Here is a 22,591-nt window from a genome sequence, read left to right as displayed (position 1 = left end):
GACATGAGCGAGTAAATTTTGAAACTATTATGACTTTATTTTTGTCCACTACGAGTAATGAGGTGTTATGAAGGATATAAAAAAAAAATCACAAAACCGGTCAATTTTTTTTTATAGTTGAATCTTAAAGCACCAGATGGAAGCACGGCTGAGTTTGACGTCATTGAGGAAAGTCGAAGCAGACGATGAGATGAGCAGACGACAGGACTGTGGATGCGTTCTCGAAGTGGTTTCGTTCTGGCATTCTGGTAAGAATAATGTCCTTTGAATATCTTTCAGCGTGCTCAAACATCCTTAATTTTTGAAGCCCCCAGGTTGTTGCACCGCGTGACATCGCGCGCGTGGGTTCCTGCTGTGTCGATCTCAACATCTCTATGTGTAGTAGAGATGTTATTTATCTGCACCTCTGTGTACTTTAGTTATTTTTGTACGCAGTACTTTTGGGGATCCACCTCCGCCTTCGTTATAAGCAACCTCTATCCTGATTTTATTAAGAACGAAATTACGGAAACCAAAGAATAACAAATCCTCAGATTCCTCCGTGCTGTACCTTTCGCACGACTTGGCAGGCGCACGAATCGCCGCGGATGAACTCTGTGCTATTTCTTGCCGGATACAAGAACCTGCTTGGGTTGGCGTGCGTGATGACTACCTTTTAGCCAGTCGATGTTTTCCAGCGTCCTCCTGACACAAGCTGGCCCGTGCTCGTTTCGGTTCTTTCGGCCAAACCCATAATGCCGCAAAAAAAAAAAAAAAAAAAAAAGAGACGATTGCGTGGGCAAGAGTTGTAAGCATACGGAGCGAAACAGATACAGCTCCACGTTGCACTGAAAAGCTAAAAAAGAACAAGATGCTAATAAAAATTGACGAATTGAGCATTTTGTGGGCATTTTTTTTTTTTTCTTTCCTCTATAATATAGAGGAAAGAAAAAAAGATGCCCTTCCCCTCTCACCCTGCGCCTCGTCTGCTCCGCCGAGTGGGCTGTACCTAACATCCGACTGGCGGTCGAACTTTTCGGGGGGGGGGGGGGGGGTTCGACCCCTGAACCCCCCACTCCCTTGCCTACGCCACTGCGCGTGAGCAACCAACCTGCGCTAAAGTAATCTGCGCAAGGGGTGTCTGCCACTTAATTGCAAACGCTCTACGTGGCTAAAGTGCAACTACACTTCGTTTCTTCCGAACACGGAGTTCATGAAGGTCAGAGTTCTTACGTGTTTTTGTCTGTGCGCTGCACTATTCTTGCCGAAAAGCCTGAACCGCTGACGGGTTTGTCGAGCTCACTTGGGCAGCAAGCGTGAACGCAGTGTGGCGCTCGCTCTTGTAGCCGGTGCTTCACTCCTGATTTTCCTGCCGGCTCACCTTAGCTCGAAGTACGTCGTGCAATTCAAGCGGTAAGCCAAATATCGCGTGTGCTATGAATGTCAGTTGTGCGAGCTCCTTGTACGGACGAGAAGCAGCAAAACCAACAAATTTATGAACTCGCCGCTCGCGCTTGCAGCTGCAGTAAACGTAGCAAATCCACATCTCAGCGTGCGACTTCCACTGCCCAGCCAAAACCACCTACTAGAAGGGCCTGCCACTTTTCTCTCTCCCCCCCAAGAAGAAAAAAAAAAGAAAAAGAAAGCGGCATTTATTACTATATTTTGCTTCAAGAATCCCTGACACGCGTGTCAAAAAATAAATTTTACGCGAAAAAAAAAAATTAGAGGAATATTTACGGCGCAAGACGCGATTTAGTCGGCATTCCCCTCCTTTCCACTTTTTTTTCTCTCTCGGCATTTCGGGGGCTTGGAGCAACACCTCCTTTGAGAAGTGAGTCCAGAGCCCAGTATAAAGGGCTCTGGTGAGTCGGCTTCGCCCTTACGACCGAGATGGTCATTCCGGAATGACCTGTGACGTCATGGATTTCGCGCGCAGAATTTCAAATAAATCACTCGCCTACAGATATCTTAATACAACGCATAAAAGGGGGGAATTAGTAAAGCTTCGCGAGGAGCCAGATTCTGTTTTATTGTGATACGAGTATACTACCTAAAGGACATGGCCTGCTCATGACGTCATCGTTAGTGGTAAAACTCGTGGAGCCCCAACCCGCGCCAAGCGGCCAATAGGTTGATGCGAGTCACCACAATGTGCTAGCAGACGACGCGTCCTTCTTGGCCAATGTTTTTAGAACTGCTCATAGACGCTGCGTGCACGAGCAGTACCTCACCCCTTTGTCACCACGGCTCGCCTCCCGTCGGCGCCGGACGGCTGCTATCGAATCATGGCCTCCGAGATCCCGAAGCGCGCGCGCGAAGGCGGGATCTCGGAGGCCATGATGGAATACATACGTTTCGAAGCACGGTGTCTATTCAGCTCTGCTTTATGCACGGCTCTGGCTTTATGGAACGCAAAGTTATGAAACGGAGCCGCGCCCCTGCCCGTTTCGATCTGGGTGAGCATCTTACCGGCGTGCGGTCGTGTATCACTACTGATGCACGTTAAAGACCCCAGGTTAGCGGTTGTACCGCGCTGGCTACATTGCTCATCTACAGCTGAGACATAGACGCCCACTGACTGAGGCAGACTAACTTCCGGCTGTATAAACTCACACAGAACAATTAGGGAGTTTTCGTAGATCGTTTTCGCCGTCCCGCAAGACCCTCGCAACCCGCTACGATAGCGGGAACTGCACAGTCAAGGCTATCGGCGCGCAGGTGCAGTAGCAACTTCTTCGTTGCGGAACGCTTAGCGGAGGGGGCACCGCGGTGTACGAAAAGTCCCTATTATCTTGTGCCAGAATTGCGCGTTCATCCCCGTAGCGCCGACTTTCCTGCACGGCATTTGGAGTCTGCTCCTCACGTGACTGAATTCGGCGAATAGCGGCGCCGCGCGTTTAAAAGCAGGGGAACGTACGGCGGGGAGCGCCCTCGCAACGTCTACTTTCCTGTACGGCATTTGAGTCTCCTCCTCACGTGATCGCATCTCAGCGAATATCGGCGCGGCAAGCGGCCACGTCGGCTGCGTCCAAAAAAAAAAAAAATGTCTAAGTGGGGGACGCGTGTCAAAAAATAAATTTTACAATTTTTTATTTTTTTTTTATTTTGTTGTTTTAGCAAGACAACGTGCGGCGTGGAAGTACCTTTGAACGTTTGTCAATCCTGCCCGCGCTATGGCGCTTTCATGTGCGCTTTGCTTAGGGGGCTTAGGGTTGATGACAACGGGCCATTTTGTTCCAAACACTTTTTTTTTTTTTTTTTTTCAGAAGCGCGTGAGAGAGGGTGTCCCTGCACGCGCTTGTGGCGCTGCTGTGATACGACGACATTTTGTTCTTGGCGGTTTCTTCGTACTTTCCCTTTGAGCGCGTGCTGTCGGCATCGGGGATACTACAAGGGATAACATCACCCTAAACAGAAGGACGTTGAACCACCCTAGCCCATGCTTTCTTTACGAACCTGGCCAGCGCCATGCCCCTTCTCGTGTGGCAAAAGTTACCTACACGCGCATGACGCACGTGCTCGCCCATAAGAGGCTCGTGGTCGGTGCCATTGTCAGATGGAGAGTGCTTTGCTCACCCATGATGGTCTGTTGAGAGCCTTGTTGTTGAGAGGTTGTCTAGCATGTGCAGAATGCGATAATTCCCAGGATTTCCGCTTAATCTCTCCGACGTCTGAGAATGACTTCGCGGATGAGGCCACGTGAACTTACACATAACGATATACGTTTGCTTGCTGCTTTTGCAGTACCTTTAATACGATATCTTTTATCATCCTCGCTCTTCCCCGCTGTTCAGAGAAACGATTGTCCCAAATCACTATAATGGCCTTTTTAAAGATGGCGGCGCCCTTTGACCGCACAAAAAATCAATTGGTTATGGAGGCCCGGGTCCTGGCTCTCACAGCGTACATATAGTTGATCAGATGCGCGACCGCGTTGGCCGCACACAGGTAGACGGCCACACCCTGCTTCGGCGACGAGAGCAGCATGTCCCACACCCTGGCAGCGTAGAAGCCCGTGTTGACGCTGAGGACGAGGGCCCCGATGGCGTAGTTCATCCGGTACAGCTGCGTCTCGGGCACGTCCGAGGAGCCGTTCAGGATGGATATGGTGAGGATGCAGGATGACGTGGCAAAGGCGAACACGGTCACCGTCACGCTCAGGTCGCCCTGCTCCATCCGAAAGACCTGGTGCTTCCGGTCGAATGTGAGGGTCGCGATCTGGTAGAGCGTCGTCAGGGAGCAAGTCAGCTGGACTATCTTGAGCAGGCCGCCGCAGCTGAAGAGATAGGTCGCGGCCGTGCCCGACATGGCGGCTTCCGACTTGGTTTGCTGCTTCGATCGAGTGACTCTGGCCCACGAGAGCACGAGGGCAGCTGTCCCTTTTCGTTCTCGTCAGGAGTCAGGAGCAAGCATTCTGATGATGATTTTGTGGCTTTTTCTTTAAAGAGGAATGAGCTGAGCCAGCCATCTCACAAATGTTTGTAGCAAAGGCATGGGCCTAGTTCAGCAGCATGCTTTTGTTTGTACAAGGACTCGTCCATAAGAGACACTTTCTGAAGTCACGCTCTCGTGCCCCTACATATTTCTTCGCTGCAGATCACCGTTACTTTGCTGCAGATATTTGCGAGATGGAATACGCTTTGCAGCATCTGTGCATGGGCGCCGTCATAAACGACTTTCAGGTTTTGTTTTCTCGTATTCCGGTTACTTCACTTTATCATTACCACAACCGGAGAGGTTCTTGCCATTCTAGATTCTACTGTGTCCTCTCCGGTGTATGCCGTTGTAGTGGCTCGTCAACGCCCGCTTCAGTGTCTCGGCATCTCGGTAAGGCAAGAGGAGGTCAGCAATGGAGTCTGTTATCCGGCACGTGTGCATTTATTTCGGGAGAGACCAGTTGGATATTGGAAGGAAGAAGGGAGATAAGAAGAGACAACCGACCGCTGGCCCATAGGCCCCGACCTAAGGGGGGCGCCCCCCCCCCCCCCCCTCCCCCCTCCATCTCCCGAGCTCTTCGGAAAAGCAAGTACCATCGCCTCCGCCCAAAGCGATGTTACTTGTTTTAACATTTAAAAAAAAAACTTAATTCTAGGGGAAAAAGAGTAGCAATAAAAAAGGAAACAAGCCTGCAGGCGGTAGAAAATAAATACTAAAGGACACCATACTCACTCGCATTATAGTGACAGCAGCGAAATGCTTTTTTTTTTTTTTTTTGACGCTGAAAGGCATTTTAAAAAATGCCCCTCGCGGCTAATAAAGAAACCAAAGAAACGCTCGTAAAAGAAAAACAAAATGGCCAAACATAAAATACAAAATAACATCTACGTGTTGTTGGCGTTGTGTTGTTGTTCTATGCCTGAAACAGGCGGCAACCAGACAAGACCGAAAAAGCGAAGCTTCAGCGACCGACGGCCGCGGACTCAAGAGTCGCCCGATGGCCGCCAGGTTCCCACCGAGCGCCAGCCTGGCTCCACAGTAGCTCTCTACTTGAGTGTTGCCTCAACATTACGAGGGGTGATAAGGAGGGCAAGCAGGGATGTCTTTTCGGTAGGGGAGAGCTAAACCAGCATCAAACAAGCCTCGCATTATTTTGGTTCGAGGCACGAAGGAGTAACGTGGGAGCTTGCATTTTAGGGAGTTTTCGTAGACCGCGCTGCCCCCTCCGCTAAGCGTTCCGCAACGAAGAAGTTGCTACTGCGCCTGCGCGCCGATAGCTTTGACTGTGGAGTTCCCGCTATCGTAGCGGGTTGCGGAGGGACTTGCGGGATGGCGAAAACGATCTACGAAAACTCCTTATTATTACTGTTCCCGCAATATCACAAACAAAACGATAGTAACTGCTGCTTTAGTATTAGGACGGAGATATATGCATAGAGTAATGTTCGCGATGAAAACTAACAAGCTGGTCAAGCTAAATTAAGCATACTCGTATATTTCTTTCGGAGCCGCCTTGGGGGGCTCCGAGGCGAGTGCGCTGGCCTACGGATCCCCACGTGGCGGGTTCGAATCCCGGCCGAGGTGCCCGCAATCTGCCAGAGGCTTATTGCGGAGGAGGCGCCGTAACCATGCTTTGGGTTGCACATCAAAAGATCCCCAGGTGGTCCAAATTAATCCGCAGTCCTCCGCTGTGGCGTGCCAGATGCCCGTTGTTGATTTGGCACGTAAAACCCCCAAATTTGATTTGATTTGTATATTTATTCGGCTGCTCTCTCATTACCATGTTGCACTGCAAAATGACTCATTTCGAATAATTATTCCCTAGACGAAATCGTAAGTGTAACCTGGTAAGGCGTCTTTCCGGGGGGCGGTGTCTTGTCGGGCTTTAGACCCCCCCCCCCCCCCCTCCCTTTTTTTTTTTTTGGTAAATTGAAAACTTTTCGTTTATGCTCTGGTAGAGTGTACTAGTACTAGCACCCTCTAGCGCTGGCCTATCAACTATTTATTTAATCCTCCTTTTCTACTAATGCTGTTTCTTCATTGATCCTTTTGTTGTCCTGCAGGGCTGTTCGTACAGGGCACCAGTGTGCGACGTCTGGTTTTTAGAGCGCAGCTCTTAGGCGCCCGTTTCCGGATTGAGCGGTGTCGCGTTTCTCCCTCCGCTAAGCCCTCCGCAACGAAGAAGCCGCGCCTACTGCGCCTGCGCGCCGATAGCCTTGTCTGTAGAGTTCCAGGTATCGTAGCGGGTTGCGGAGAGCGTGGCGGGACGGCGAAAACCATCTACGAAAACTCTTTATTATGGGACCTTTCCCCACTAAAGTTTGCGGGGAAATTTTCTCGTTAAATTTAACGGGAAAATTTCCCCGCTAAATTTAGCAAAGTGTTTCCCCGCTATATTTAGCGGGTAAATTGACGTCACCTGGCCTCAACCTCAATTCAGTTTCTAGGGAAGAAAACTAGGAGGATAGAAGGATAGGAGAGGGCATGACGTCAGCCGCCTAGCCTCCACAAGCCATGCTCCCTTGACGCCTCACCTCTTTCTCATTTTCCTCCTTACTCTCCTCACTTATCAGCCCAACGTGACCACATCACGTGACCGTAGCTAGCCTTCGTCTAGCCTTCGATCTGATAAAACCTACCGGACGGAGCGCGCGCAAGCCTGCAAAGAATCTTCCTACAAGCAACCATCCATCTCGCACGTGACATGTCACGCACACCAATCGCCAGAGAGATCTGCGGTCACGTTGGCCACAACATCGTTTAAACTTTTTATGACTAGGCTTCACCAATATTGCAACGTACGTGCCCCCTACTAGTACTTATAACCTCCTTGGGGGATAATGACATCACCTCTTCATGTCACGTCACCGGAGGAGGAGGAGGGTAGGAGGGGAGGCATACCCTTCCCTCCTCCTCCTCAAGAGTTGCGCTCTAGCTTCGCGTTACAGAGATTTGTAAACGTTTTTTTTTTATTACAGAATGCATCCCTCGAACGTCTTTACTAAGAACTGTAAGCTTATTAAAAGTCTCCCACAACACGGATGATGCTGCAATAAGCGACAACTGGCGGTGTCTGTGTCAACAGTCATGTAAGTGACTGAAACTTCGTTTTTTTCTCGTCATCTAGGTACACGCCGACAACCTCACTAAAGCCTGTGACGATCGAGTGATAGCAGCGCCATGAAACTGCTGAGAACCAGACTCGCCTTTTTGCCGGACTGGAGGCGGGCCCTCCGTATGATGCTACCATCTGAGATCCTACCCAAATTTAATTATGGAACATCGGGGTCCTACTTGGAACGAAGTTAGACACGCATTCACCAAGGACACAACAGGATGCATTACCAGCACAATCGAAAAACCTCCATCTTGTGCGCGTCGTTGCGAAACAATCGGCCAACGACACCCCTGATGACGGCCTTGGGCCTTGCACTAGTCCTCTGGGTCCTACAGCCGCCAGTACTGGCATCGAGGCTAGACATCGGGGACTTCCAGCCGAGGGGAGTTGAGAATTTCCTAATGGGTGCCGTGCAGTCGCTGCTTGAGAAGAGTCATACGGCGCTGCTAAAACTAGCCGACAGGATGCCTAACCTGGTGCCCAGGATGGATGCTCAAGAGTGCCTCAAGAGGACCATCTGCGAAGCGCATAACAGGCCTGGTCGCTATGGGATCGTCGGTGTTGCCCTGCAACTAATCTTTCCGTAAGTTCTATGACATTTTAACAGCGCGGAAGCGCGCTCGCGTTCTTGTTCAACCAGCTTGTGGTTCACGTGGTCTAACTGGTTCTGGCTCAGAGGATGGCATATGGCGCAACATCAGTCACTGTGTATATGAGATTTCACTCAGTGCATCTTGTGGCCACAGCTAAGCACAGCTGAATAACAATCGGCACGGGCATAAAAACGTCCCTCTGACAAAGTTGTGTTCAATGAAAAGGCGAGCTGGTGTTAGCTAAACATGATGAATAAAAACAAACCGGAAACTGGTTTGAAAAACGGAACACTCATGGAGGAAGGAAAAGGGACAGACGTTGTCTGTCCATTTTTAATTTTTTTTTTTTTTTTGTATTAGAATTTGCTTTGTCGGTTGCCATTTTCCCATTGAAAGTTTGAGAAAATCACGTAACTTTTGAAGAAAATAATGGTTAGTGCTTAAACTTTCCATCTGGTTCAGACCGGTAGCGTTACCTTTGGGTGGAGGAGGAGCGTTTTAGCAATGCATAATTTATTTTAAAAAATAAAAAAAAAATAAAGATTTTTTTTTTTGAGGGGGGGGGGGGGGATTTGTTTGTATAAGTAACGAAACATATATTGTCGGTGAAATTTTGCCTCACTAAGTAACTTACAGCTCAAAAAGATAGGGCGAAAGAAAGGAAGGCCGGGGAGAAGGAAGCAAGCGGAACGCTGGAAAAGAGGGAGAAACCTCTTCCTCTCTCCAGCGTTCCGTCTGCTTCTTCCTCCCCGGCCTTCCTTTCCCTAGCCCTACGTTCTTGAGTTGGAACGGACTATACGCTTTTCTGTCAGGACGGAAATTCTTACACTATTGTCACTGGCAGGATGAGACCGACGTAGGCGTCTGTTTCGAATTCCTCCCGCACGCTCTCGCCGCCTATAGTGCTTCGGCTGCGCGTGCACGCTCTGGGTTCACGAGACGCCGAAGCACTACCCAAGGATAGGAAGCTCGTGCGGGAAGCCTGGCAGTTCGGCGACGAAGCCATAGAGTGCCCGGTCGCAGATTTGGAGCGCGAGGATCTGGTAACACTGAGCACCAAAGAGCCATTTCTCGGGAAGCTGGACGTCAGCGCACAGCTTTTGCAGCGGCGAGGACCCAAAACACACTTGTTCGCTCAGGAGAAGTGTGTTTCGGCGTCTCACCGCAGCGGGGCGCCAGTCACGTGGCTCTTTCATCCGTTGTCTGCCGCTCCAACTTTTCCACTTCGGCGGCTGCTTCTCGTTGCGATCTGCCAGGCTATGGCCGGGGCCATTCTTATACATCCTTCTTTAGCTCGCACAACCAGAATAAGAAGCGAAGATCAGCCATCCTGCCTTCTCAAAAAAGGCGCAGATTATCACCGATTTCTTTGTGCATTCGGGTGTTCTTCAGGCCATTCAAGCCTGGAGCGGAGGAGACTGCGCAGATGACACCGCTGCAACTTGCCGCCAAGTACGGGCGAGGTTCCGGAGCAGACTGCGGTCGCCAGTATGACGGCTGCTTCCTGGACATTCTACAAACCATGCAGGGAGTCGTCGACTACGCCATCCGCCGCCAAAGGAGGACGCTCAATGCGGCACACAATGCTGGTGTGGCCCACAGTGCTGGTGTGGTCCACAGTGCTGGTGGGGCCCATGGTGCCGGTGGGGCCGGTACTGCTGTGGCCCACAATGTCGGTGTCATCCACGGTGTTGGCGCGGCCACGATGGTCATAGTGACGCCAGCCACGCGCCTCGAAGACTCCGAAGGACTCTCCGAAGAGGAATATGAGAAGATGCACTTCGCCAGATGGCGCCTCCAATAAACCACGCGTTGCTAAAAAGAAAAAAAAAAAAAGAGAAGACATTCTTTCTTTTTGTATTAACACCGGGTGTACTGTTCTTAGATAACTTATACAATGCGAGGGATGCGAGAAGCTCCGTAAGAAACACTGAGTCATGCGCCTTCCTCTGTATACGGGACGCAAAGCATGTAGTATATGAGACGCTAAGAACGAAAGTAACATTCACTGCAGAGGAATTCAGATGTCTTTTGGATGGATGGACAGTCTGAAAGTCACTGAGAGTCTAGCACACGGGGAATCACGATATGACGCATGTCTGCCATTTTGTGTCATGGACGCGCTGTGTTATCGCAAAGGCGGAAACGTGGTTCGAACTCCCTCACTATAGACCTTTCCAAAAAAGGGCTCCATGGCCGGTTCCTTTTTCAGTGTTCGTGTGAATGGCGCGTGATTTGTTCGCTTTCCGAAGTGACGAACATGCGCGTGCTGGGCTCAGGAGATCGCACGCTGGGCTGACTTGTAAATATTGAAAACGCGTAACGTAAATGACACTTTAGAATCGCAGGGCTGCCAAATCTACATGGTTGGTCTACACATAAATTAGGGTGACGATGTTACATAGCAATGTTTTGAAAGGGAAGAAAATCGACCTCTCTATTCATCTCGTTGACTACTCAAACCACCAAGAAATTATTTTGGCAGCTTTCAGATTTCATACGGTGGATATGCGCTCTCTAGGAAGCAACGTGGGTTTGTATACAAGTAACGCGGATTCTTGGGCGAGTTGGTACTGAAACTTTGAGAACATGGTAGCGTTTCAAGATAGGGACGAGAGTAAGAACGAGACAACACAATGCTCTAGCGCATTGTGTTGTCTCGTTCTTACTCAAAGTTGTATACAAGCACGTGACTGTCCACTGTCCAGTTACGGCTGTGTAGCCTTAGCGATAGTATGGCCTCCATAGAAACTTCTTCAGTGAAACCAGAGGGATGGAGGGAAGGCAAGCGCACGAAGTAATACGGTTAGTATCAAAACTTTACATAGTACCTGTCAACTTGAACCTGGCACAGACATGACAGTTGTTATTTTGTACACGCGACAAGGTGTAGACAGATAGGGGATAGGGGCTCGAACGAGCAAATTCGACAGCAGATGTTTTGCACATTGACGAAAAATTTACAAAAGCCAAATGCTCGACTTCGTGAAACGAATATGCTGCGAACAAGAGGCGAATTTCGCCAGGAGGTGTACGCTCGACGCGGGCTTCCGCCCGATCCAAAGGGCTCAGCCGTATTCATCCATCCATCCATCCTTCTGAACAGTGACCGCCGGCCTAGGTTCGTCGATTGTTCGCCGCATATTCGCTCCCCGCGGAATTCAGAATTACTTTCGCTCCTCTTAATTTTTGTCTTTTTTTTTACAAGCAATGCAATCCGTTTTATGGAAGAAATAAACTACCACGAAGCACAGTCGTCGTGACTCAGTAAACGCTTTATTTACAATGCTGCGAACTGTCGCTGGACTCACCCATAATAAATAAACAACACATGGCACCACTTGTTCTCTCCGGCGTATAGCTATTACTGAACAGACGCTACACCTCCCCAAGACAATGACACACTTTTCTAGCAACCAGGACGGACAGTGAAAGAATTCCTCACCCCGAAAACAAGAATGCCCATCCCGAACGGTAGGTGGGACCCAAATATCACGACGGTAACTTGACCTCCACAAAGCTGGCGGCAAGACCTACCACCGCCAAAAAGACATTAACACAAAAAAAAAAAAAAAAAAACACCAAGAATACATTTGCTTTGATCGGGGCTACCATGTATTTTCCTAATAATTTACTTCTCCCAAATTTAGCCCATCAATTCGCAACAATTTCGAACCAAGGGCCAAGAACACAATTGAGGGGACCTGACGAACTTCGGCGTCCGCAAAACAATACGTACATTACGTAAAAAAAGACTGTTTTGTATAACTTTACAATTTAAGCGCAGCAAAAGAATCAGCGGCAACATAAACAGCAAATGCTATTTTATGATCTCTCTAAACCCCCATACATCTATAATTAAGTTTAACCTTAGACGCAGTCGACGCTGCGAGCTGATATCACCAATCAGACAACGTCAAAAGGACACCTTCATGGTCTGTCAGCGACTACAGCTGCACGCACCGACCGCCCATATGTCTCTGGTAACTTTGCAGCAATGAGCCTCCAAGAGATACAGGATAAGCCCTCGGTGATGACAACTTCAAGAAATGACGGAAGCCCAAAACCATGCGCAGTTTTTTCTCCGTTCCCTCCGACGGCCATTTTGTCAAACGACGGTGTCTACGCACATGCACCGCAAGTGTTCGGGGTCAACGCGCGTCGTAGTGAACAGAAACCATGGTCGGTGACACGTTAACGACCCAGTAGATGATGCTCTGCCTCCAGCAGGCGGTCGTTGCCTTCTGCCGGACTCTGATTGCGGTGCTTGGAGCGCGTCTTCGACTGGTCTGTTTAGCGTCCTATCCCGCCCGTACACCAAGAATGTTCCCGAAGTGGCAGTAAATGACGTCACGGAAGCTGGCCTGTCACGCTGTCAGATGTCGCAATCCTAGATTCTTAAAAATAATGATAATATGAGGGCGTAAAGGGACCACCCGCCATCGTTCCTCCTCACAATCCTAGCGCCCTCTATGATACGGAGCGGCCTATCTGAGGAAGTAGGTGACAACGGTTTGGATGATCTCGAGCGGAGACACGATGCAGCCGTCGTACTGTCTCGAGCAGTCGGCGTCCTCCTGGCGGCCGTACCTGGCGGCCAGTTGATACTTGGACACCACCGTCGTTGGCTCGTCGGGCGCCGAGTAAGGACTGCAGGTAAGTGAGACATGGACAGCGTCCGTTACATACCGATCATTGCTTCTGAACCGCACGGAGCAATTGCATACAGGGTGTACCATTTTACCATCCGCGTCTTCGGACAGCTAGCGTTGCCACGAATGCTAACTTTAGCGCACTCCTGCCCTTACCATGTGCTTCGGTTACTTAACGAATTTTAGTTAATTATCCGCCATTGTGATTGGTCCTTTGGCGTTCTTATCGGCCAATGCCGCAATTTCATTGTCTTAGCGAAAGTTGCTGACGAAAGTGTCACGTGGCTCGCCAAGCCTCGCGAAAAGATTGGGCTCCACAAGTCACAAATGTCACCTGCTGGATAACAATTTCCTTTTGTCAAGTTGTTTGTAATAAATTCTGACCTTCGCAAAACAGTACACTCCCATGAACGGAGACTCCGTCCAGACAAACACTCAGGGGGCAATTGTTCTTTATTTTTTTTAAATAATAATGTTAATAATATTTGCTTCACAAGCAAAAAAATTTAAACAATGGAAAAGCTGCAAATTCGCAACTCGACAAGGCCCAGCCACCTATAGCAGAAAGCAAAAAAAAAAAAAAAAAAAAAAAAAAGAATAACTAGATAAATGAAAAGCACAAATGCCTTATTACGGAGTTCAATATAAAAACTGAATCAAGACAGCATGTTAGTCTACAATCAGACTTTGTTCTTACCACAGAAAGAAAAAAAAAGTAATAATTTGGTTTTAGAGCAGTATTGTGTACTGCCATCAAAAGATAGTTGTATAAATCAGGTCATAGCATTTTTTTTTAATTCTTCAGACGAATGCAAAAAAAAAAAAAGAAGCTTTTGTCTTAAAAGCAGTTGTATTAAGTTTTATTTTGTCGTTACGCCCTAAACGGATTATAGTAAACGCAGTGCGTGTAGATCAAAGAATTATAAAAAAAAAGTATTTCTTTTTAATTTAAAGATGACAGTATTTAGATTCTGGTTAAATGGCAAATAATAACTAAGGAAAATAGATCTGGGAAACACTTATCACGTGACTTCACATCTGTCCGAGACGTTCAATCTCAATTTGCGCGCACGCCAGCCTGACCACATCTGCCCCTGCAAAACACCCGTCTCAAGAGTGCTCACTACTGCGAGGACAAGTGTTTGTTTGCGTTCATGAGCTACCCTCCCCCCCCCCCCCCCCCCCCCTTCCCACAAAAGTGTAGCGAAAAAAAAACATCCGCTAAATTTAGCGGGCTTATAGTGGCCCAATGCATAGCGGTACACGCTTGCTCTGGGAATCAGCGCGCGGCGCCCGTTTTTGCCGCTCATGGTCGCACTCTTCATATATCATACAAAAGACAGTGTTCGCTGCCGAAATGACGAGAGAACTGTCCGCGGACGCGCCCCACGCATGTTCTAAGTATGCTTGTTGTAGTGGTGTTGTACACGCCGATGTTTCCAGATTACTACGATCCATTCACGCCATTTCGGAAGTCCCCACCCAGGGTTGTTTACCCGCTTTTGTAAATATTCTAAACACTACACTTGCTTCATACATATCTATGCTCCGAACATGTCTGCAATGTGATAGGACAGCCATACAAAGTTGAAACACGCCTCCGGCTAGTGTCTGCAGACGGCCCGATTGTATAGCCCGCCGCACTAGGGAGCCTCAAAGAGAAGACAGCCCTATACTCACGGATAGAGCAGTTGCAGGGCCAGTCCGATGAGTCCGTACTTGTTGGGCTGGTTGTGGGCTTCACAGACGCTCCTCTTCATGCACTCCTGTGGATCCAGGCTCGGGATGCTGGGGAACTTCTCGAGACCCTTGTCCACCCTCGTCATCACGAACTCGGACAGTCCCGCGAGGCCCCTGCCGAAGATCACCCTCTCGTGGGGACCGCTGGGAACCTTGCCGAAGGACGCCAGGATCGGGTAGACGACGCCCAAGAGCCCCATCGCAGCCGCGGCTCCGAGGAGGCTCGCGCTGGCCGCGTCCAGAACTGATCTGGAGTTCCTCCGTAGACTCCGGAAGTCGATGCTAAGGTCGGATGTGTTTCCGGAAAGGTCGCCCAGGACGTTGGCCATCGCGAGCGTGTCCTGGCGGGACGTGTCCTCGGCGTGGACGAAGATGACCAGTGAAGACGATAACAACGTTGAGATGGCCAGGGACATCGCGATGGAGGAAGAGGACATGGTTGGTTCTGAGGTGCGCCTGCCACCGGGCTGCTGGATAGAAATGAGCACGGTGCAGTGCTATCAGTGAGCAGTTTCGAATCGTTTTGGTAACATACGTAACTCTACTCCAGAAAGTAAATCATTCGATATAATTACATATTTACGGAGTGAAGATGCACGCTTACTAATGCGCGTGCATCTCCACTCAAGGCATCTAGCATTCAGGTCTAGCCACTATTCTTCCAATCAAAGCCAATCAGAACTCGGCGTCGCTCTGACGTCACCACAACCCCTACGCAAGAAGAAGACGACTTGCTCTCAGCATGTTGAGTGTTACAGCTCTGCATATCCGCAGATTACCCATGGATCATCCGCGGATTTCCGCAATAAATTGGAGGATGCGGATAGAAATAAATCAGATTTGGCGGATTGCTGTTCGGATACGGACGCCAGGGGCTGCGGATGCGGATCGGAAGCGGATATCCGCGGGTCCGGATCTACATTTTTTGCCGAGGCGGCCCATAAACGTGTGCGACCCCTCAGTGTAGAGTGACTGAGTAAGTGATACTAAGAGGTTTTTAGATGAAAGGGTGCCATCGGGGCGAAAAATGAGCTTTACATCAAGAAAGACTTGATTCTCATCAAAGATCGCATTAGAACGTCCTATCTCGCCAAAAAGGCTGTCCCTAGAAAAAGCAAAGAATGCGGGAGCATCAGTCGTCCCTGGAAAGTGTGTTCTTGTATGGGCAGGGAAAGAGCAGAAAATATTCTTTGGGTAAAGAAAACCTAAAACGGACAAACCACAAGAGCCGCCAGTGGCTTCTTCGCCTACAAGTAGGTCGGAGAGACTGAATTCGATCCTCTGGACTAGTGGAACTTGCGCCAGCACAGCTTTCCGCATCTCACTCTCGTATCGCAGTCCGTGCATGCCGTGCCAGCATCAAGTGCATCAACGGAAAGAGACCAGTCTTAATTCGTCCATGTTGACGATATTCTGTTTCTTGTATACGCAGCAACTTCGACAAGTGAAACGCTGCCTATGTGTGCGTTTTCTTTTTTCTCGCATGCAATTCAGTGTTTGCGTTCAAAACTGAAACCGAGAGGAGTTGTTGCCATTATTATTGTGATATTTTCTCCAGTGATGTACTCGCGACTTACCCCATATACACGAGTACTTTGCAGCGGGGAGTGAGCGCCTTTCCTCTTCCCCCTTTTTATTGTTTGGCCTCAGTAAAATGACACAATGTTGTTAGTCTGCCATTTATTAATTTTCACGTTTATAAAATAGGTGTCTGCTTGTAGTGGGCTTTACAAAGCAAAGAAATTAAGATAAATATTAAAATGTCATTCCCTTCGAGCGCGTCTTCTGGACAGAGTGTCAGTGTCACGGAACCTCAAGACGATCTCATAACTGCGATCCTCTTTCCAGCGATGCGAAGTGTATCTGGAAGGATAATCGCTTATTTTATAAATAGGATAAAACGGAACACGATAAAATGACTTTCACCGTATTCTGACGAAGAGTTTGTCGTACAAATGTAAGCAGATGACTTATATGATACCATCCGGATGCTCTTTTTCTTTAATTTATATTCATGCTTGGTTTCGTGATCTAAAAGGAATGCTCGGATTGAGGGTGGGATGCGGTTCTGAATTTTGCGGATGCGGTTCGGACGCGGATATGAAGTCTGCGGATACGGATCGAATACGGATGATCAAACTTTTATCCGCTAGCGTTCGCTGTTGTCCTTCCTAACATGAAACGGAGTATGCCGACGGTCGGAGTGACACAAGAACTCTCATTCGTCCAACATCCGTCCGGCTAACGGTCCCCAAAGCGGCAAAGGCCACAGAGTGTAGCCTCCTTCTTTGCTGCAGACTTTTCTTCTTTTTTTATTTCTTCGTCTTGCGTAACACCGCATAAGCGCGTAACTCGAACGAAACGAGAGACGGGTGGAGGGTGAGGGGAGCGGGAAAGAGAAACCCGGACTTGGAGAGAGTGAGAGGCACCGCCACCTTTCAGCCCAGTGACCCAGAAAGCTGAGAGGGGAAGGGCGTCTTTCAGGAAGTTCAGGTTCACGGGAGCGCCCTTCCTGTCCCTCCTCGCTCGCTGCTCGCAGAAGGTCCTAGAGCCGAAAGAATGCAGCTGGGCCTGTTGGCATTCTTGTTGACGAACACGTTGGCAACGTACAGTACGTGGCGAAAGAGACGAAAGAGAATGTTCTGTTCGAGGAAGGCTTCTTTCGTTTTAAGGGCATCCCGAATGTCTGGGGCAGGTAATAAATAACTGGGACAGGTCGAATTGTCTCACTACTGCCCCCCCCCCCCCCCCCCCCCCCACACACACACACACGTTGTTTTGTTGTTTTTTTTCGTGCAATAATGAACAACTTATTATTGAACGCTCTTTCTCCGCTTACTCAAGCGGTCCGAACCACATGGGAAAGTTTCAAAACTAACATTGTTTAAAAGTCTAGGCAAGAAAGGGATACACCCATATTAAATGTCATGTTTTCACTCGCTGTATCAGCACGCAGTGGTGATACAAACGACCGCACGCCGATACGATGCGCACCCAGATCGAGACGGGCAGGGGTGGGGATCGAACCCAAGATCCCTGGGTTCTGCAGCGCGAGCTTTCGCTCCACGTGCTCCGTGGCTGGTGTGCGCTAGCTCACCCGGCCTATCCGTAGCTTATTTTTGCGCTAACAATACATACATATAAACATACATGCATATATATATTTATTTATTTTAATTGGGGGGGGGGGGGGGGGGGGGGCTGCAGTACAGCGAAACCTACTGCGTCGGCTTTTGGAAACCCGCGAAGCACCTACTCTGTGCAGAAGCTAGTACCTCGATGCCGCAAAAATTCCAGATTTTGGCTCAGCCTGGCTTAGCGAAGCGGCGAAGAAAAAAAGGTACAAAACATATAACCTCGTTTGTTTTTTGTTTTTTTTCTCTTATTTTTCTTACATGCTATGGTAAAATCCGTGCACGCATGGAAGCTTTTATCCCCTATTCCTTGGAAAAGTCCATCTTGACAATCTACCCCTTTACTTTTTTTTACTTTTCTTTCTTTCTCAGTTCCCGAGCCTCTTTGAAGAAAAGGGAAATCTGAAAACGAAGAGTGGCTGGGTAAGGATCGAAAAAAAAAGAAAAAACATAAATAAAACAAGGATGGCGGGGGAGGCAGGGATAACGAGAAAAAAAGAAAAAAAAAAAAGTTTCGTGGAAAACGGAGGAAAAAAGAAGAAGAGAGCCTGAATGGGTAGGGGTCGAGATACAATGGGGCATACATGCAGGAGACAGCCAAGCAACGAGGCACGGACAAGAGGAAGTGGGGGAAGCTGGTGGAAAGGAAGAAAGTCCCCCTTTCGCACGCCAGGCACGGGTTTTTGTGGGAATATTTGTGCGCGCTAGACTTTGGGGTCCTGTTCCGGGATGCCGCACACACCTCTCTTCGTGTCAAGGTCGCGCTTCGTATTATGTCACGCTCCGTCCGACCGCAGTCCACGCTGCCTGGAGCCAAAAAAGTGCACCGTCACGGCGTTCGTCGTTCTTGTGCGTCTCCTATCAAATGTCGCCGACAAAATCAATGACAGTCAATGCGCCGTGATCCTTCACTTTTTTTTTCTTTTTCTCTGCGCGCAAACGGTTTGGTTTTTCATAAAAAAAAAGAACGCACAAAGACGAGCGGTCGCCGTGACAGTGCACTTTTTTTACCCTGTTCGATTGGCTCCCTCGGAACTCACTGACGTCACGCCAACTGCGGTGGCGCTGCCGTCGGTACTGTGCGCATGCGCAAAACACTTCACCCTTCTCGTATTTGGTTTCCGCGCACGGGTAGTGCCCACACCTGGTGGCGGGCAAAGCGGAATCGTTTGGAAACACCGTGCTGGGGTGCACCAGCGCAAGGATCCCATCGAAACGTCAAAATAGCACGTTATAATGGGAGAAGCGTCCAAAGTCACGACGAAAGTGAGCGCCGAACGAGGTTACGATAAAAAGAAATAAAAGGACAGAGCTCAAATACCATGACAAGAATTTCAGCTCAGTCACTGAACACATTCGCTGTTCGGTAAAACATTGAAACGTTTTTCTTTTCTTTTCCTTTTTTTTTTTTTCTTCTTTTTTTCCTAAGAAAACTTTTGATCAAAAAACTACTTGGGGTTCGAACTCTTCACGGATTAGCAGAAGGAACTCGGTGAATTCGAAGAGAGGGAATGACATCGACCGACACTGCGTCCCAATTCCCCACATCACGGACGTCGGTTCACGGACGTCAAAAGCCGAACCAAGCAAAACACGACCACAGTAAAAACAAACTTATAAAAAAAAAATAAGAAAAACGACCAGGACTGTGACGGCCCAGCATCTATACACGTCATCACGCGCAGCAGAGGAAACGACACGCTGCTCTACGTCTTCACGCACATCACGAGCGACGCCACTCACCGGCTGTGCTCCTGGAAGGCGACGGCAGGAAGATATCTCCCACGATGTCAATGCAATCCGTTACGGAGACGCACGTCTTCCACGCAAGGTCCGTCCAGAGGAGAGCCCCCCCGTGCGGGCGCGGAGGAGGGACCAGAGGGAGAGGATGGCTCAAGAAGGCACCACGGTCACTCGCGAGGGAGAGGGGCCTCCTGCTGCTGCTGCCTCTTCTGGACCAGTCGGGTACCGGTACTCCGGTACTCCTCGTCGCCGGTCGATGAACCAGAGGCGGAGGTCGGGGAAGGGGAAGGGAGGGCCGGCGGTGGCCCGCCAGTGCGGTGTGTCCGTGCCACTGACTGAGCAGAGCAGCCCATTTCGCAGTCAGTTCGTTTTTGTATGGCTTTGTTTCGCTTCTACGAGCGACTACTTGCCAGTGACTACTTGGCGAATGATCGGGAATCGGGATTATGTGGACACTTTCCCTCTATATAATGACCAAAACAATATTTTTTTTGGTAAGTGTGTGTGTGTGTGTGTGTGGGGGGGGGGGGGGGGGGAGAGAGCTAAGTGCTAAACCGTGACTACATGTTCTGAGAAACCAACAGTCAAACCCCAACGCCTGTTAAAACTTGTGCGTTTTAGGGGCGAAGCTCCTTATGTCCGCCCGCCGTCCGGTGCACGTGCTCCTGCTCGTGAGCTCATGTGCTCCCTTGCTCGTGTAGGGCAAAAAAGAAAAAGAAACCGCATTTTCACGTGGTGAATGATGTTTGTTGGGGCGAAGCTCTAATGGTGCTTGTTTGCGTAGACGGTGAGTCGCAGCATGCCGAGCATTTCGTTCGTTTTCATCCATGTCAGATAGAGAATGTGTGGTATGGAACGTGGTTATATACGCATTTGAGCACAATACTGCAGCGTGACACGTGGAGATGCGTTTTTTTTTTTTTTTTTTTTACTATTTTATTTTCAGGTGATGATTTTATTCTATTATTTGCATTATGATGTCTCGTTGCTTCGCCCATGTTATGGTACTTTGCATAGAAATAAACCGTCCTGCTCTTTTCAGCTTCCTTAGTTACTTAAAAGCGTTCAAATTAGTTTTTCAAGTTTGAATTCCAAATTCTACCCGCTTTGAAAATAAATAAACACATTGTAAGAGAGGGCAGGAAAGAGGCGGGACAAAACGGTGCGACCTGCAGCGTCCAGAGATTTTGTGTCCTTGTTTTATGAGAAAGGAGGCGTTTGTTATAAAGAAATTAACCCTCCGGCTGCTTCCCGCCGTAAAGCTGAAAACACGCAACAATGTAAGCAATCCTCAAAATTTTATCTTCATTTTTTTTTATGCAATAACATTTTATGGAGAAGGGGGACAAGCACAAATATCCAACCGCACTGGAAACGGAGGGGCCATTGGTTCGATACCAGGACCGCGCGGATTTCCTTGGTCGCGCACCAGTCACCTAGCTGTGTTTGGAGATTTGTGATTGTCCTTTGTCCCCTTTGTTCTCCTTCTCCGGGGATTATTATCGCTCTTCTTTTCCAGCGAGCTTGCACCTTTGCATTTAATTACATTATCATCACTATCGAAAGAACAGAACAGTGGTGAGGGAAAGGAGGCTGGGGAGGAGGAAGCAGACAAAACGCTGGAGAGGAGGAAGTTCTACCTTAACTTGTAACTGACTATAAAACCAATCAGCAGAGAGAGGGAGAAAAAAAAATATATGATGGTGTTGAAATTCTACAAACAGGCATCCTTGCTTACAGGAGGCTCCAGTGACGGCGGCAGGAACATTTCATGCGGACAGTTTTTCCCCACTTGGAGCACTTTAATTTTCGGCGTACTTAAGCGTAGTAGAAGAATCCTAATTTTACATTAAATCAATTGACGCTTCTCGGCATACAATCTGATGAAAAATAAATGATCAATGAAGTGGACAGCGGCGACCATTTGGAATTGGAGCTTCCATTGTTTCAGTATCGGCAACTCGCTCAGACGCGGGAGGGCCAGTAACTGTCACAATAGTACCGAAACTTCGTTTAAACCTAAAACAGATCGGAATTAAAGAAAAATAATAATAATATCTGGATAACCGATTTGATTATCTTGGATTACGCTCCCACAAAAATCCTGCGTTAAAACGTACAACCATCCGTAAAATACTAGGAAAGAAATGAAAGTGAATTTTTACATTCCTTGTTCTGAAGTAGTTTATTCGTAGATTAATTGGTTACAGAGTTCGAACAAAAAATATCAGTTGGACTTGTTTTCAAGTTATTCTGGCAACCGCAAAGTCTTCGAGGAGGTGCAGCCATTTTCGTTTTTTCTCAACCTCCGAACACACGACGTGTCAAAGTGCGCCAAGACAGCCTAGTCCTTCTTGGCGTAAGCCTTCTTGGAGTTGGTCTTCTTGGATTTCTTCTTGCTCAGACCTTTGGAGAGGGGTTCGACGGCTGCTGAGACCGTCGGTGGCACGTCCTGTCCCGCCGGCCCCTTTTTGAAAGTGCAGGCGTACGCCAGACGACACTTGGCCTTGCTGCCGTACCGAAGACCCTCGGCGAACGCGGACTGGTGACCTTCCAGTGCGCCCGAAGGCAGCAGGTTTTTCCTGCAAGTACCGGCAGGTCAAGGAAGCGCGTTTAATAAGCCTCCAAATCAAGCTTGCGTTTGAGCGTGATCGACTGAGTTGAAAGTTTGAAACCGCTTAGAACCGACCAGAAAACAACACACCGGTGCCATATCTATCATATGTAGCCCTGAAAATCTTCCGATCTGGGTAGAACAAGACTGAATGTCTTGCAGAACTTGTGTGAACAAATTGACCCGCTATGTTTGCGGAATGGTCACCTTAACATTGCCAGAATACACGCAGATGGCACCAGCCAGTGTGCTTTGTCGTCGTGAGCAGTCACAGGCGGTTACAACTCAGTTGATCACATTCAAATTCCAGTGATTGAACCAGCGTTTAATGTGCAAGCGAACTTTGTCGCTCGCAAAGAGAGATGTTAGATACCAAGGGAGGATCTGAGGCTAGAAGAGAAGGGGAGGGTTTCAGGTGGAAAATCGGGCCTGTTAGCTCCAAAAATCGCTCAGCATATAACTGAACGCGATAACTGCAAGCGAAGATTGAACGCTCTGCGGTGCGTAGTTTGTTCTTGCAGTGAAAAATACAGTGTAATTTTTCTTCTCTTCTTAAGACGAACCTGCGCAGTCGGTCA

The 22,591-nt window shown here is 48.7% G+C and overlaps 2 protein-coding genes across 3 annotated transcripts; one reads left to right on the top strand and one right to left on the bottom strand.

Annotated features, from left to right (window-relative positions):
- The first annotated feature begins 162 nt into the window (after window positions 1-162).
- Window positions 163-10,096, top strand: LOC115327641. Of its 2 annotated transcripts, none has more exons than XM_029988679.3 (3): window positions 163-248; window positions 7,547-8,120; window positions 9,523-10,096. In XM_029988679.3, exons 2-3 carry the CDS (start codon window positions 7,756-7,758, stop codon window positions 9,932-9,934), a joined length of 777 nt encoding a protein of 258 aa, XP_029844539.2. In that variant the 5' UTR covers window positions 163-248; window positions 7,547-7,755; the 3' UTR covers window positions 9,935-10,096. The 2 variants fall into 2 exon arrangements, with proteins under 2 accessions (XP_029844539.2, XP_042144410.1); XM_042288476.1 differs by lacking the exon at window positions 163-248 and adding an exon at window positions 4,005-4,090.
- Window positions 10,097-12,617: 2,521 nt separating this feature from the next.
- LOC8033292 lies at window positions 12,618-14,938 on the bottom strand. Its single transcript, XM_002403284.4, has 2 exons — window positions 14,463-14,938; window positions 12,618-12,780 (listed from the first exon to the last, which is right to left on the bottom strand). The coding sequence occupies exons 1-2, from the start codon at window positions 14,936-14,938 to the stop codon at window positions 12,618-12,620; spliced, it is 639 nt and encodes a 212-aa protein (XP_002403328.3).
- Between the last annotated feature and the right edge of the window lie 7,653 nt (window positions 14,939-22,591).

The sequence above is a fragment of the Ixodes scapularis genome, unplaced genomic scaffold (assembly GCF_016920785.2).
Source record: "Ixodes scapularis isolate PalLabHiFi unplaced genomic scaffold, ASM1692078v2 PGA_scaffold10__122_contigs__length_95168666, whole genome shotgun sequence".
Taxonomy (NCBI): domain Eukaryota; kingdom Metazoa; phylum Arthropoda; class Arachnida; order Ixodida; family Ixodidae; genus Ixodes; species Ixodes scapularis.
Note: the sequence above shows the minus strand (reverse complement) of the source record. Positions and strands in the feature narration are given on the sequence as shown.